Below are 17,187 nucleotides of genomic sequence, written 5' to 3'. Positions count from 1 at the left end.
ACTTGTATTACTGAATAAGTTGCAAGGCAAGATATCAAGGTTGGTGTCATTGATATTTAAAGAGACAGTGGTGTTATTGTTTTGAGATGGTTGCAGTGCTGCAACGATATCATTGCACTGGTAACCCAGACTTCCAGGCCAATGCAATGGAGATGTGAATTCAAATCCTGCATAGGTACGTAGTCAAATTCAAATTCAATAAAAAATTTGGAATTTAAAAAGAAACAGCATAACTAATGGCAACCTTGTATCCATTGTTGAATGTCATAGAAACATATACGTTTCAATAGTGTCCATTAGGGAAGGAAATCTGGCCTAGCCTACATTTGACTCCAGATTGACAACAATATGGTTGATCCTTAACTGTCCTCTGTTGTGGCTAGAGAACCAACCAGTTCAAAGCAGGTTAGTCACGGTCAACAAATACGAGTCTTACCAGCAATGTGCACTTCCTGATTTAATTTCCTTTTAAAACTCTGACTGTATGCAACAACATAACAACTTTTATTGCAACTAAGTCTGCACAAATAGCAGAGGTGTTGGAAAGGATTCAATGTATTGCTTTATAATTTAGTGAAACCACTTCCTTATGCAAAGACCAGCAGACTATTGTATCAATCTGTTTCCATGGCCAACGTGTACAAAATGCTCAATCTGTTTCGTGTGAAGTTACTAACTTTTAAAATATTGCTTTTGACTCTGCGTGGCTGTAAGTATCTGACAAGTTCACTAGTAATATTATTCAGTCATTCTGTTCCATTAAGTAATTATTAATTAACTTTTTTTGTAGATGTTTGCACAGAAATTATTGGAGGCCATGAGGTTAAACCTCATTCTAGGCCATACATGGCATCGATCCAGATGTACAAACAACATATATGTGGAGGAGCTCTGATCACACCAAGATGGGTACTGACTGCAGCACACTGTAAAATGTAAGTTGATATATTTTCTTTATTCTGTATCATGTGAATATTATTTTCAAGGGAGTATTAAGACTCAACACTACCTGTGGATCACACATGACCAGGGGAGGGTAGTGTCTGGAATTTTTTATCTGACATTTTGGCAAAAATTGTTGAAAATGTTTGTTTTAATATGACAACCAATGAGGCAGGGTTCCCAATTGGACACATGATTGGGCATTAATCAAGTAATGCATTATTAGCCTTAGCTTAGTAGCTCATGCGCTCAACCCTCTAGTTTTCTGGGAAGAATTGTTTTGTACATATCATGGACGTTTTCTTGGATTACTGTACTGTTATTATCTGAAGGTCTGTGACCACAAAAAAGTTGGCAGTTTTTATTAAAAATTGCTAGTATTGTTTGGTATGAATCCCAGATTATTTAGGCTCTTCTGCATCTGATCAGTTTTTTTGTGTCTGCAGTTATTTGCAGATATGAAAACTTAGAGAACTTTGATCCCAGATCTTACTTTTCAAATTGCTTATGTATTTTGTACATTGCAACATTGCCAATCTTGATATCTGAGTAACCATTACTTACTAACTTACATGTTTTTCAAGCTCTACATACAACTTGCCTCTGTTGCAATCAATTTTCAATCCATTTCTGAAGAACTCAATGGGCCAAGGGGCCTTTTTTCTATGCTGTGAGACTTCAATGACTATGACTAAGTCTATCTATGTTGTGTTTTTCAAGCTTGTGAATTAATCTCCTCTGTTTCATGCATCAAGAGCTATGCTAAAATATAAATAAGCAATATTCACTGCGCTGTCTACACTCTAAAAGAATGGAGACAAAGCAAGGCATGTTTGGTTTGACATGCTCTTGTTGCTGCTGCTCTCCAGCATTGGAACAGATTGGAATATATATTCCAAACAGTTATCATACCATCTTCCTTATGTTTTGACTACTTCTCAGGATTTGCTCAGAAAAACACAATGAATTGGATTGCCTCACAGTGAGGAATGTTTGTACAGAATTTGTGACAATATATAGTCATGCTACATGTATTTGCGGAATACAGGGTTAACGGTAGAGTTCTTAGTAAGGTGGAGGAACAGAGGGATCTTGGGGTCTATGTTCATAGATCTTTGAAAGTTGCCACTCAGGTGGATAGAGCTTGTAAGAAGGCCTATGGTGTATTAGCGTTCATTAGCAGAGGGATTGAATTCAAGAGTTGTGAGGTGATGTTGCAGCTGTATAGGACCTTGGTAAGGCCACATTTGAAGTACTGTGTGCAGTTCTGGTCGCCTCATTTTAGGAAAGATGTGGAAGCTTTGGAGAGGGTGCAGAGGAGATTTACCAGGATGTTGCCTGGAATGGAGAATAGGTCATACGAGGATAGGTTGAGAGTGCTAGGCCTTTTCTCATTGGAACAGCAAAGGATGAGGGGTGACTTGATAGAAATTTATAAGATGATCAGGGGAATAGATAGCGTAGACAGTCAGAGACTTTTTCCCTGGGTACAACAGAGTGTTACAAGGGGACATAAATTTAAGGTGAAGGGTGGAAGGTATAGGGGGGATGTCAGGGGTAGGTTCTTTACCCAGAGAGTGGTGGGGCATGGAATGCACTGCCTGTGGGAGTGGCAGAGTCAGAATCATTGGTGACCTTTAAGCGGCAATTGGATAGGTACATGGATAGGTGCTTAAGCTAGGACAAATGTTCGGCATAACATCGTGGGCCGAAGGGCCTGTTCTGTGCTGTATTGTTCTATGTTCTATGTTCTATGTTCTATGATGACACCCCTGTTGGCTCATGATCACTCCTGATTACATACTGAGAAAGGTGCCCTCACCGTTGGCATCATAGTGAAGCATTCTGGGAAGAGTATCCTTGCTGTCGGTGTCATGGTGAAGCATTCTGGTGCGGTGTCCTGCTAATTGGGAAGAAACAGTTTGGACAAGTGGAAGGACATATCTAATGCCTCCATCATCCCAATGGCAATCTTTGTGTATAACTGCAGCAAGCTATGCTTAAAACTTGGTTTACAAACACCAGGCGTCATGACACTCTGAGATTCTATCTTTCCCACTGTTGTGAAGGCTGGGTCTGGCCTCAGCATCACTGAATGATCCAAGTAGGTGCATCGTACCATATCACCTATCTTCCAAAGTCTAAGACCTAGGAACTCTGCCTCCCCCCTCTGCAACCAAATGTACAACCTTCTGATTCCCACACGGTAATCAGTAAGGAAAGGCGACAACACCTTCTCCATAATAATCCTCAAAACCAGACCCCTCAAGGCTGTGTACTCAACCTTAACTATACTCCTTATACACTCACTACTGTGTGGCCAAATTCAGCTCTAACTTCATTGGCAAAATCTGCTGATGACACAACAGCAGTGGGTTGGATCTTAAATAATTATGAGACAGAGTACAGGAAGAGATAGAGAGCTTAGTGATGTAAAGACAATAATCTCTCACTCAAAGTCAGCAAAATGAAGGAGCTGGTCATCAACTTCAGGAAGCAAAGTGGAGGACATGCACCTGTCTGTACCAATGGTGCTGAGGTTGAGCTGATCGAGAGCTTCAAGTTCCTAGGAATAAATATCACCAACAATCTGTCCTAGCCCATCCTGCTACAGTCAAGAAAGCACATCTCCGCCTCTACTTGCTGAAGAGGAAATTTGGCATATTTTAAATGACTCTTACCCATTTTTATAGATGCATTGTAGAAAGCATCCTATCTGGGTGTATCAGAGCTTGGTATCACAACTGCTCTACCCAAGACCGCAAGAAATTACAGAGTTATGAATCCAATGCATCACGAAATCCAGCCTTCCTTCCATTGACTCCATCTACACTTCCTGCTGCCTCTTCAAAGCAACCAACATCTTCAAAAACCTCTCCTACCCTGGTTATACTCTCTTCCATTGGGCAGAAGAATCAAAGATTTGAAAACATGTACCAACAGATACAAGAACAGCTTCTTGCCTGCTGTTATCAGGCTTATGAATAAACCTCTTATATAGTAGAGTTAAACTTTCTCTGCACCTTCTCTGTAGCTGTAACATTATATTCTGCATTCTCTTTTGTTACCCTGACATACTTATCTAAGGTATGATTTTTCTGGACAGAATGCAAAACAATAACTTGCACTGTATCTCAGCACTTGATGATAATAACTCAAATCAAATCTAAAGGAAATTTCAAGGAAAAACACCTTTGACCCTAAGTCCATCAGGAAGTGGTCAGCATACAGCATCCTTGAGACTCTGCAGGAAAAGGAGAGGGTTGTTCCCTGAGCAGACTGTCAAAGTCAATTGGCAGAATGCCTCAAAACCAGAATTTTCCAACAAGCATTAAGACATCACTTGGCTGGTGGTGAGAAATGCACTGCCCATCAGATTCTTCATGCATGCCCGGACTGCCTGTGCCAACGCATGTTGCCTCAATGTGGCTGCAGGTGGGTAGATTCTGTCGCATACCTCCTGCTGGAACGTGCCTTTGCAAAGAAGGTCTGGAGAGAGATTGAGTGATTTTTGTTGAGACCAGTCCCAAGCAGCACCACGATGCAAGACTTACATTCCACGGGCTGTTCCAGGACACACACACACACACACTGAGACAAACATCAGCTGTGCCTGGAGGGCCATCAACTCAGAGAAAGACACTCTTTGGTTTGCCTGAAACTTGTTGGTCTTCCAGAGCAAGGACTTGACCTCAACTGAGTGTTGCAGACTAGCACACCCCAAGGTCCAGAACTACGTGCTGAGGGACGTATTTGAGATTGGAACCCTGCCAGTAGACACAATAGGGAAAGACTACCATCTAAGGTCTTTCTGCTGAAGTACAATTGGGGCTTAGTTCAGTTATCAGACCCTCACTTGCCTCAAATACATGTAAATATAGTCCTGTAGAAGTAAGAAATGTATTAGGTTTGTTAGAATTGTTGGCACTGAGCTACTCCAGTTATTATGTACATGTGTAAAGATTATATCTTTGAAATAAAGAAGAACAGTGATGTCACAGGAAAACTGGAGTAGTCTTACCCTATCGTGGGAGCAGAGGAGATCACAGCTGTACTGAAGGTGGGCACTGAGGAGGACTTGAGCAGTGAGGTACTTTTGGGCAGCGGTCAGAAATAGGAAGGATATGGTAACAATGTTGGGGCTGTACTAAAGGCCTCCCAACAGCGGATGTGAGATAGAGGTACAAATATGTAAACAGGTTATGGAAAGATGTAGGAGCAACAGGGTGGTGGTGATAGGAGATTTTAGTTTTCCCAACATTGCCTGGGATTCACTAGGTCTAGATGGAGCAGAATTTGTAAGGTGCATCCAGGAGGGTTTTCTGGAGCAGTATGTAAATAGTTCAACTTGGGAAGGGGCCATACTGGATCTGGTGTTGGGGAATGAGCCCAGCCAGGTGGTTGAAGTTTCAGTAGGAGATTACTTTGGGAATAGTGATCACAACTCTGTAAGTTTTAGAATACTCATGTGCAGAGACGAGAGTGGTCCGAAAGGAAGAGTACTAAATTGGGAGAGGTAAACGCTACCAAAATTCGGCAGGAGCTGGGGAATGTAAATTGTGAGCAGCTGTTTGAAGGGAAATCCACATTTGATATGTGGGAGTCTTTTAAAGAGAGTTTGATTAGAGTGTAGCAGAGAAATGTTCCCGTGAAAATAAGGAGAAATGGCAAGATTAAGGAACCATGGATGACAGGTGAAATTGTGAGACTAGTTAAGAGGAAAAAGAAGACAGACGAAGCTCTGGAAGAATATTGGGAATATAGGATCAATCTGAAACACAGAATTAAGGGGGCTAAAGGGGTTCATGAAATAACTCATGGACTTCAGTAAGGTGTTTGATAAGGTTCCCCATCATCACCTTTCTCTGATGGAGAAAGTAAAGTCGCATGGGGTCCAGAGTGTAGTAGCTAAATGGATAAGGAACTGGCTCGGCAACAGGAGACAGAGAGTAGTAATAGTAGAAGGGAGTTTCTCAAAATGGAGAACTGTAACTAGTGGTGTTCTACAGGGATCCGTGTTGGGACGAGTGTTGTTTGTGATATACCTAAATGATCTGGAGGAAGGTATAGATGGTCTGATTAGCAAGTTTTCAGTTGACACAAAGATTGGTGGAGTAGCAGGTAGTGAAGGGGACTGTCAGAGAATACATCAGAATATAGACAGATTGGAGAGTTGGGCGGAGAAATGGCAAATGGAGTTCAATCCAGACAAATGCAAGGTGATGCATTTTGCAAGATCCAATTCAAGAGAGAACTATACAGTAAATGGAAAAGTCCTGGAGAAAATTGATGGACAGAGAGATCTGGGTGTTCAGGTCCATTGTTCCTTATTGGTGGCAACACAGGTCAGTTGAGTGACCAAGAAGGCATCCGGCATGCTTTCCTTCATTGTACGGGGTACTGAGTACAGGATTTGGCAGGTCATGTTACAGTAGTATAAGACTTTGGTTCGGCCATGTTTGCAATACCACGTACAGTTCTGGTCACCACATTAACAAAAAGATGTGGATGCTTTGGAGACGGTGCAGAGGAGGTTCACCAGGACGTTACTTGGTATGGTGGGTGCTAGCTATGAAGAGAGGTTGAGTAGATTAGGATTATTTTCATTAGAAAGATGACGGTTGAGGGGGAACCTGACTGAGGTCTACAAAATCATGAGAGGTATTGGCAGAGTGGATAGCAAAAAGCTTTTTCCCAGAATGGGGGACTCAAATACTAGGGGTCACTAGTTCAGGGTGAGAGGGGAAAAGTTTAAGGGAGATATGTGTGAAACATTCTTCACGCAGAGGATGGTGGGTGCCTGGAAGCTGTTGCCAACGGAGGTGGCGGAGGAGGGTACGATAGCATCATTTAAGATGTATCTAGACAGATAAGTGAATGAGCAGGGAGCAGAGAGATACAGATTCATAGAAAAAGGCGACAGGTTTAGATAGAGGATTTGCATCATTGAAATCTTAGAGGGCCAAACAGACTGTTCCTGTACTGTAATTTTCTTTGTTCTTTGTTCAAGCAAGAGAGCTGATCGGGAAGTATTAGGTGAGGTCAGGTAAACATTTATAATTTTTATCACTTATGCTTGTAAAGACTTTTTGTAATTTATAGTCAAAAGATTAGATCCTGTAGTACCAAGGAACAGGAAAGAATGGCCCAAGGGAAATTGATTTAATTTGACAATAAGTATCATTTGAAAGGTTTAACTTAAAGGTTTAACTTAAAGTATAAGTGATAACGTTAAGGGGTGAGTCATGGGTAAGAGAGCTCAAAGTCCCAGTGTGCTCCTCCTGGATTATGTGGGAAGCTGGTTACATTTCCAGTGCCCGGGACCAGCATGTGTGCAGGAAGTGTCTCCAACTGCAGCTCCTGGAAGGTTTTTATGAGGACTAGACAGGTTTGATACAGGAAGGATATTCCCAGTAGTGGTGGAGTCCAGAACCAGGGGTAATAGTTTAGAAGAGTTTAGAGCTGAGTCAGTCAGGCTTCAACAAGCCGGACTGACTCAGCATGCCTGACAAATCTATTAGAATTCTTTGGGGCTACAGAAGAAAATGAACAAGCTCGGAGTGTGGGTAACGAAGTGGCAGGTGGAATGAAATGTGGGAATTTGTGAGGTTATGTACTTTGGTAGGAAGAACAGAGATGTCGACTTTTTTTTAAATGAGGAAAGGCTTCAGAAATCTGAAGCACGAAGGACCTAAGGAATTCTAGTTCAAGATTATTTAAAGGTTAACATGCAGGTTCATTTGATAGTTAGAAAAACAAATGCAATGTTAGCATTCATTTAACTCAGGCTAGAATACAAGAGCAAACATGTACTCCTGCAGCAGTACAAAGTTATGGTCAAACCACATTTGGAATATTGCGAGTAATGTTCGATGCCCTATTTAAGGAATATGTTGGTGTTGGAGGGTGTCGTAGAGTCATGCCCGTACCCATAAAAATGTCTTTTAAATGTTGTAATTGTAACTGCTTCCACCACTTTCTCTGGCAGCTCTTTCTATATACACACTACTCTCTGGTTGTCCCTCAGGTCCCTTTTAAAATCTTTCCCCTCTCACCTTAAACCTATGGCCTCTGGTTTCGGACTCCCCTGGGGAAGAAGATCTTTGCCATTCATCTTCTCTATGCCCCTCATGATTTTATAAACCTCTATAAGGCCACCCCTCAGCCTCCTACCCTCCAGGGAAAGAAGCCCCAGCTTCTCCTCATAGCTCTAACCTTTCAGACTGGGTAACATCTTCTAAGTCTTTTTTGCATCCTTTCCACTAGCTTTTAATGCTTGCCAAGTTTGAAAAGTTAGGCAGAATCAGTCATTCCGTGAATCTGCCTAGAAAAGAAGGTTACACGGGAAACCCAGACAATCTTGCTACTAATTGGATAGTTAATTTGTAAAATCATTTTCATTTGCCAGATCATGTATCACATAGCTCCTCTTCAACTGATTTAAAATATTCAGCACACAGATCATATTTTAGCTTCTTTTTCTGCCTGGTTTTCCCTATTGCATTGTTCTCTCATTTCCCTGCCTCTTCTTGATAATATTTTCTTAATAAGCTTGGAGTATATTATTTTTCTAATCTGTTTCTTCTGAGTACTTTTTTCATCTTCCATCCTTAAATCGTTCAAAACACCATAATCCTCCCCTTTTTCTGCAGCTTCATGACTTTGACCTTATTTGTATAAATCAATCTGAGCAGAAATCATGCATACCAATTGTTTTTTGACACAATGTTCCAGACCCAGTGTTATCTGTGAATTTTATAGATACTATTTGCAATTCTAGTGTGTACTGAGATCAGGAATGATCATAGCATGCCGCCGCATTGTGTAGGTGCACAGAGTTGACTCTGCACAATGTCAGTCTGAAACTTGGAAAGGGGAAGATTCAGAAAAGAAGCCTCTGTAAACAGGATGGAAACCAGGGAGGAGAATGGTTCCATGTCACAGTGACCACTACATAACAATTGTTTTAAACAAACATATTTAACAACTGGTAGTAATACTTGAAGCTCTACAAGAAATGAAGATAATCCCAAAATTGTAACCACAGTTTTCTAATATTCATTAGATCAGATATTGAGTAAGCCAGCAGCTATGGCTGGCATTACAGCACACTTTCAGAGTTAGAACCTATCAGAGAATTATGGCCAGACTATTTTAAATCTGCTTTCTGAAGCTGTTTGATCAGTTTTATTTCAAATTTTCTGGATTAGCATATATGATAGGACCCCATACAACTTTCAGTCTTCAGTGTAACAGGCCGAGTAGTATTTACTGTTAACAAAAGCTATCCAGAATGAAAGGCTTTCTATTCTCCAAAACTTGTAACTTACCTTAATAAGAATGAAATTCATAAAAGATAAATGGCCTTAATTAACTTTGGGATTATTTCACATGTTTATTTCATGTGGTTAGACTACATTTTCACATCATTAGTTTATCAGCAGATTCATGATGGTTGCCTCTACGTATTGCCTCATTATAATATTCTCTAGTAAGATAATGCTACTTTATGCCGATGGAGATAATCAAAAGTAAATTTATACAACAGAACTGGACTTTATTTTAATAACATGTTTTCTTGAACATTGAACTACTTTTTCCAATTACAGGCTTGGTCAAATGACCCAGTTTCAAGTGGTCCTTGGAGCTCATTCGCTTTCTAAGAAGCAAAAATGGAAAAAGACAATTAATGTGAAAAAGGCATTTCCTCACCCGAAGTTTGATGTGCAAACTGCCAAAAATGACATCATGCTGCTTCAGGTACCAAATACTTGGCCAGAGGACTGAAGGTTACTTCGCAGTGGGCTAAGGGTTAGAACTATCAAGCTGTAACTATAGTGTTGGTCTATACTGGGGGTGGGGTGCAAGAGCAGTAAAAACAGAATAGATGTGTGTAAGTTTATTGGCATACAAATTCTATGTCCAAAATGGTACAGAATTACATCATCTAAACCAAGTAGAAAAGGGAGATGTTTAGAGTGGAAATTTAAAATAGAAATTTCTGATTGCTGGAATTTACGGTGTCACCCCACCCTACCCACATGCCAAAAGCACACTACCATTTCAGCAATGAACTCAGAGGCAGAAAGGATGTGAAATCCTGCAGAAACAAACTTCATAATAAAAGGTTACTGTTTTATTAGACTGCCACCTACTGGCACATGTTCTTCATAAAAATGCACAAACAAAAGTAATGAAGGCAAAGAACTGAAATTAAAAGCACAATGCATTGAAGAAACCCAGCAAGTCTGGCAGCAGCTATGGAGAGAGTTAACATTTCATTTTCAACATGACTTTTCTGCATCAAAGTAATAAAATACTTGAGCTGAAATTGAAAATGCTGAAAATTCACATCAGAGCAGTGTGAAAGTGTTAAAGAAAATTATTAATATTTCAAACATATTAATGTTTGAATGGCGTGCTTATGTAACATGTTATCTATCCTGAAAATGTTTCATTTTTGCAATAGATACTCCCCGAGATAATTTTGCCTGTTTGCATTTAAAATGTGCAAATACCAAAAATCTGACAATTTTGTCATTTATGCTAAGGAACAATGCTACAAATTAATAGGAACCAAAGAAGGTTCAAGAGATTTTTGCCAATGTTTTCATAATCTGTTGCTACAGATTGATGAGAGTGCAGTGGAAATTCTGATGCTGGCTGTCATTTACAATTTTCACTCGGTTTCCACAGATTTGGGCATTGATTTAACGTTTTAAAAGTTGACAAGTTTACAATATTATATAATGTTGCAAAGGGTCAGAGAAAATAATGGAAGCAGGGTGGTTGTATTTATTGGTTAGGTGATAAATAGTGCTTTAAAGGGAGTGTCAAATTTGAGTGATATTCCAGACAGAGCAGCAAAACAATATAATAAAATAAAGTACTGCAGATGTTGGAGATCTGCAACCAAAACAGAAATTGCTGGAGAGATTCAGCAAGTTTGGCAGCATCTGTGGAAAGAAATGTTGAGTTAACTTTTCGAGTCTCGTCACCTTTTGTTAGTATTGAGGAGAATACAGCCTTTTTCATCATAAATACACATAAAAAAATTGAAGACCAATATTTATGGTTTGCCCTGTATGCAGTCAAAATAATTTGCAGGGAAGATGTCTCCAGTCTGGTAGTATTTAATATGAATTATTTGTCTGCCTTAACTTCTTAATTTTTTGGATCTGTTTTTGTTGACATACTAGAAATTCAATTAGATTTTGCACATTATTTTGAATAGCTACATTTTATGCTTTCAAATAAATTTTAATGAAACATGGCAGCATACAGGCATAACCATGGTCATGTAGACACATAACAATGGTCCAAAATCAATTTCTTTTTGTAGAAACTGAAAAATTCTGAAATCCCTAATTTAAAACCCAATATTAGGAAGTTCAGTAAAAAAAGGAGAATCCTATACAATTGTGATCATATAGTGAAGCTCTCAAAATCTTAAAAGATTTAATTGTATAAAAACAAATTCAGTTTAAAGTGTCACAGTTGAACAATGATGTTTGTGCTAAATCTAATAATCCAGTTTATTTTCTATTTTACTTTGGAACAGTTGGCTACTAAAGCTAATTTGAACAAGTATGTGAAAAGCCTAAAGCTGCCTGAATCAACAGAAGATGTCAAAGCAGGAACAGTTTGCACTGTTGCAGGATGGGGATCAACTGACCCAAATGTCTTGAAAGCATCTGATACCCTCAGGGAAGTAGACATAACCGTCATTGACAGGAAAGTTTGCAACAATAAAGCATACTATGGCCATGATCCTACCATAACAAAGGACATGCTATGTGCTGGAGATAATAAAGGAAGAAAGGATTCATGTGCAGTAAGTTGCAGTTCTCCAAATTAAAATGAAACACCAAGAGTTTCAATGTGCAGATATGGTTATACATGTTGTCAATGAGCTGTTAAATAGTGTTGTAAAGGAGGTTCCACATTAATGAATGATATCCTCACAGAGCAGCAATGCAACCTTATGCAACAATGAATACCCATGAAAAGAATTGAAATCTAATATCTACTGTTTATTTTTACTTTGTCCTTTGTTCAAGCGTAAAATTAATCAAAGACAGACTGTTAGATGTTTTGTTTAAGTAAAGATTTTATTAGCTGGAGTTTTTCACTATTATTAACATGGAGAGCAATGTTTAGTGATTGTATTTGAAAGATTAGGAGCTGCTATCCAAGAATGCTCTGCTCCATCAAATGCAGTATCTTAACTGCCATTCCAATTGATTAAATTATGTGAGGTTCCTGCACTTGTCTAAAAGATGCAAACTAAACCCATCAAACAAGCTACATCTTGTCCATTCCAAAATCATCCTTTTACTGGAGTGATAAATCTGAATAACTGTCAGCCAACTAGAACTGGAAATTAGTTAACCAGATTTGGAGTCTCATTTCTTCAGATTTGAATTAATACTGGATTTAAAAAAAAGAAATTTATCTTTCTTTTCATCTCCCTTATTTCTACTCCTTCATCTAATCTTTCATTTTTGTCTTTATTTTGTTTTCTGTGACTAATTTGACATTAAATTCAATATTCTAACTGCCACTTTGTGGCTGTGATTTGTCACTGTCTACTGAAAATTCTTCATTCTGACTGGGTAAAGAGATATTGCTTGCATTATTCACACAAGTCTAGGTCCCCAGGTAAATGCAAATTCCAATGCAAAGCCAATGGAAAGTTCATATGGAAAGTCTCAAGATGATAAATAGCTAACTACAAAACCCAGCTCATTGTGTTTTTGAATAATGCGTCATGAATTTAAAGAACGCCTTGATATGGATGTGTTTCAAAATAAAACTTCTTAGAATTTATTCCATTCTAAACATAAAGATAAAAATTTACATGCTGAATTTAAAGTACCAAACGTGGCCACCTGTAGTGTGTCCAATTCATACGCTGGACTAGATTTTCTCTGGACAGAGTGAGAGTTGCTTTTTCTTTTCAGGAAGCTATCAATAAATGATTGCTTTGAAAAAGATTTTTCATCATCTTATGTTACAATAGGGTTCATTGGTGAGGGGCCAGGAAGGTATAGGCGGGCCATGAGAGGCCATGAATTGGCATGATGGGAGCGGGCGAGGAATAGCTAGTGGATTAGAACATGGAATAGTACAGCAAGGAACAGGGCCTTAAGCCCACCATGTCTGTGCCAACCATGATGGGGGAAGGGGAAGGACAGCGATATAGTGGCTCAGTGGTTAGCACTGTTACCTCACAGCACCAGGGACCAAGGTTCAGTTCACGGTAACTGTCTGCGTGGAGTTTGCATGTTCTTCATGTGTCTATGTGGGTTTCTGCTGGGTACTCTGGTTTCTTCCCACTGTCCAAAAATGTTCAGGTTAGGTGGATTGGCAAAACTAAATTGTCCTGTATTGTCCAGGAATGTGCAAGTTAGAATAGAATCCCTACAGTGTGGAAACAGGCAGTTCAGCTCAACTGGTCCACACCGATCCTCCAAACAGCAGACCCATTCTCCCTACACTATCCTTGTAACCCTGAAGGTTTTCCCATAGCTAACCCATCTAGCCTGTACATTCCTAAATACTATGAGTAATTTAGCATGGTCAATCCACATAACGTACACATCTTTGGACTGTGGGAGAAAATCAGAGCATCCAGCAGAAACCTGGCAGACATGGGGACAACATGCAAGCTCCACACAGACAGTTACCCAAGGGTGGAATTGACGCTAGTTGGGATAACCATGTTAAATGTTGGGTTGTGGGAATGGGGTGGGGTTTGAGTCCGGATGGGATGCTTTTCAGAGGGTCAGTGCAGACTTGAAGGGCCATACGGCCTCTTTCTACACTGTAGAGACTTTAAATGTTCTTTGCATTGGTGTCATTATTACAAATGGGACAAAATCTCAGACCACCAATGTGGGTCTTTTGAATAGACTATTTTGGCATCAAACAACCCTTGTAAGTAGCTCAAACCACTTTCCAATATTGGCAGGCCTGACTTCAGTTAGCACTGCTACCTCCTCTCTTCCACCCATCATCCCACACCTCCAGCACCATCCCAGTTCCTCCAGATTAGAAATCTGATTTCTAACTCTTTCTTCGGAAGTGGCAGGTCGAGATGGGAAATATCCAGACACCCACCTCTCCATTACAGATCCAACTCTACCTGCTCATATACTAAAGAAATAAATCTACACATGTTTAATTTAATACACAATAATTATGATCATAAAGAATTGATGTACTGTCTCAAATATTTATGGAGCCATCTTGGTAGTTTGAGGAATCCCACAGAATCCAGGCAAGAGAAGGTCCTGATAAAGGAAAAGGTCAGACCTCTTTACAATTTTGTTCTCCCATTTCCCAATTGGCATTGAGCAAAGTTGATAGAAAGTCACTTCTCGGCTGGAAGTGCAGTGGCAGAAGGCTCAAGCTGGACATCGATGTGGGCATTACACACTGAATCAAGAACAGGATGCAGTGGAAGGTTTGTTTTGGTTGGTGAGGTTGAATCGGGACATAGTATAGGCTGGCCAGTGGAAGATGTGGCAAGATGGACGATCATGGCAGAGGGCAAGTTGTCAACAGAAGGTAAACTGCTGGCAGCACTCTCCGGTAAAGTAGAACCAGTCAGTGATTGGCCAGCAGCTCTTCAAGCTGAGAAACTAATCCCCCCACCAAAGATATTGAGAACACTGCCTGAACCAAGAAAGTTCCTGATTTGCAGTGGATCAGGTTGTGGAGGGCTCCAGAATAGTTCTGGTGAGATTGACACCAGATAGGCAGATAGGCCCACTGCCAACAATTCAATTCTGCCTTTAATTTTTTTTTCTCCAAATACTGCCTTTCTGTTTTAATTTCAAATTTCCAACATCTACATGTTATTTTACTTTTGACACATTCATGTCAGTCGGATTAAATACTTTTCAGATGCATTCTTAATCAATAGCATTATGTATCTTTGTTGCAGGGAGATTCTGGTGGGCCATTAATATGTATGATGCAAAACAAGTATGCTGAGTACAAGGGCATTGTTTCAGCTGGCAAAGAATGTGGAGAACCTACCAAGCCTGGCATATATACTCGTTTATCCAAGGAATACCTCAACTGGATCAAAAAACTTACCAGAATTAAAAACTATAACTTGACAAAAAATCAAAGCTGTGGATAACTTGCAATGGTTTTCCTGAGCAGCTGTTTTTTTTAATGTGTTTTATATATTGTTGTAGATGAATTCTAAAAATTGTATCAGAAAATGCTTCAGAACAGTTGATATGTACAGCATTTTGAATAATTAAACTATTGTACTCCACCAATTTTGATATTTTTGCTATAGCCTGTTGATTCCATCTGATATAAATATAGGGTAACAGGAACACAGAACCAAAGAAACAGGAATGAACCATTGAGCCTGCCTTGCCATTTAATACCATCATAGTTAATTAAACTGTTAATGGCTTTTACTCGCGCTATCTGCATAGTCCTTTACATCCCAGACTTCTGATTACCAATCAGTCACTGCATGAAACATACTGAAAGACTAGGCTTCCACAGAATTCAGGGTAGAGAATTCAAAAGATTCACAATCATCAAAACTCTTAAATGGCTGTTAACTCAAAGAGTTTTACTACAGTTGTTCCACTTGCGGTTAACGTGCAATAAGGGTGTAGTCAAAGCATCCCACTTTTAATAACATCACATTGGATATGTTACTGCAAGATGGGTAACAAAGGAGGGTCATTCTGTACAGTTCCAAAGATGGTCCACCTATAAAATGCCACATGCAAACTAGATAGATGCAATCATTTCAATGAACCACTGCAGTTTGTAGAACTGGGCAGAAAATGAGAAGTTCAGATGAAATGTGAAGGAAAATGTGCTCTTCTTTCTACAAATAAAGGACCCAATAAATGCTCATTTATTTAACTTGAAAGAAACAATCTCATGCAGTATTTTGCAGGTCATTAAAAACATATCTTAAGATTTCGGAGACAGTAATTAGTAGAGTGGCATTGCTCAATGAGAATGGAAAAGCTGGATCATGCTGATTACAGCATCGGACATCTCTTTGATCTACATGCAAGCAGCCTATTGCCTAATATTGCAGTGATAGCAAAGAATGAGCCAGCATTGTGGAAGGATAATGGTCTCCATTATTAGCCTAGCCATTTCTATTTGGCAATTTGAATTGGCCTCATAAATCTTTCAAATATATTTCAAAGGAAGATATGTTTACAAGATACCAAGCAAAAATGCCATGACAAAAGATCTAACCTTTTCCTATGGTCCTTCTCTTGCTTCCATTCCAAATAGGTGCTGAAGTCTAAAGGAGTAAACACTGTACAAATCATGCCAATACAAGAGAAATATACTGCAGAAGCTGGAAATCTACAATAAAAATAATATGTGCAGAAAATAAACAGCATTTCTCCACAGGATCTGTGAAAAGTAACAGGGGTTAATATTTCAGGTCAAAATGCTGGGTGGAATTGTCCATTGCCTTGAATAGTGTGGGCAATGGCAGGGAAGTTGGGAAAATATAGCAAAAATGGAAAACTCAGATTCTCTGCATCAAGAAAAAGATTTCAATCTTCCTTTTAATAGTAAATGGCAAGTTCAGAATTTCACAAATGCGTGACAACTATCTTATTTCCATATTCCATTATTAGCTAAATTCAGCTCAGTTCTATGCTGAAAGTTCTCCTCTCATTCCCTGAAAACTGAAGTGCAATTCCCAATATGAAAGTCAGAGTGGTTACCTGGAGGCAGCAGTACATCACCTGCGTTCCTGGGCCTTCACTTAACTCCATCTTCACCACAAGCTCTCTGTATGCTTAGTCAACAAACTCCTCTTCCACCTTTTGACCATGCAAGTGGGTATTGCCAAACCACCAGCCTTATTAGATCATCATGGTTGCTTACAGACCAATTCATACAACATTTTAGCCCTTCAAGATTTCACTTTGAAACTCAGTGGCTGTTATGAGTTGCTTGCTTCCGCTGGGTCATTTTGCACACAGGGTCACACCAGCATCTTATGAATTCACTCAGGATGCATCTTCTGGCTCATTTTCTTCACACTTATTAACTCTGCACTTCCTCCAAGGCTGCCAGTGTTTTTGGCTTGCATTTCTTTTAATGTACTGGAAGAGGCAGCAAATTGTTATAGTTTAGAGTGTTAAACTGTCAAGGGAGCAGAGATTTTGCTCATTGACACCTTGCTACATTACCATCATCACACCGACCTCATCTGCTAGCAGCTAA

At 39.5% G+C, this 17,187-nt stretch overlaps 1 protein-coding gene across 1 annotated transcript; it reads left to right on the top strand.

Annotated features, from left to right (window-relative positions):
* Positions 1–508: 508 nt before the first annotated feature.
* Positions 509–15,240, top strand: LOC148152168 (granzyme K-like). Its single transcript, XM_087989104.1, has 5 exons — positions 509–709; positions 791–935; positions 9,552–9,702; positions 11,504–11,776; positions 14,894–15,240. Exons 1-5 carry the CDS (start codon positions 628–630, stop codon positions 15,092–15,094), a joined length of 852 nt encoding a protein of 283 aa, XP_087845230.1. The 5' UTR covers positions 509–627; the 3' UTR covers positions 15,095–15,240.
* The last annotated feature ends 1,947 nt before the right edge of the window (positions 15,241–17,187 follow it).

The sequence above is a fragment of the Chiloscyllium plagiosum genome, unplaced genomic scaffold, assembly GCF_037043375.1.
Source record: "Chiloscyllium plagiosum isolate Xiang-an unplaced genomic scaffold, Cpla_swu_hap1 HiC_scaffold_1, whole genome shotgun sequence".
NCBI classification, from domain to species: Eukaryota; Metazoa; Chordata; class Chondrichthyes; order Orectolobiformes; family Hemiscylliidae; genus Chiloscyllium; species Chiloscyllium plagiosum.
The sequence above is the reverse complement of the archived record's forward strand: the minus strand, read 5'-3'. Positions and strand labels throughout refer to the sequence as shown.

Bases quoted from the DNA above. Each gene is read 5' to 3' on its own strand.
- LOC148152168 (XM_087989104.1), top strand. From the start codon at position 628: ATGGCCAACGTGTACAAAATGCTCAATCTGTTTCGTGTGAAGTTACTA. The intron at 710-790 runs GTAAGTATCTGA...CTTTTTTTGTAG, and splicing joins GCTTTTGACTCTGCGTGGCT to ATGTTTGCACAGAAATTATT. The intron at 936-9,551 runs GTAAGTTGATAT...TTCCAATTACAG, and splicing joins ACTGCAGCACACTGTAAAAT to GCTTGGTCAAATGACCCAGT.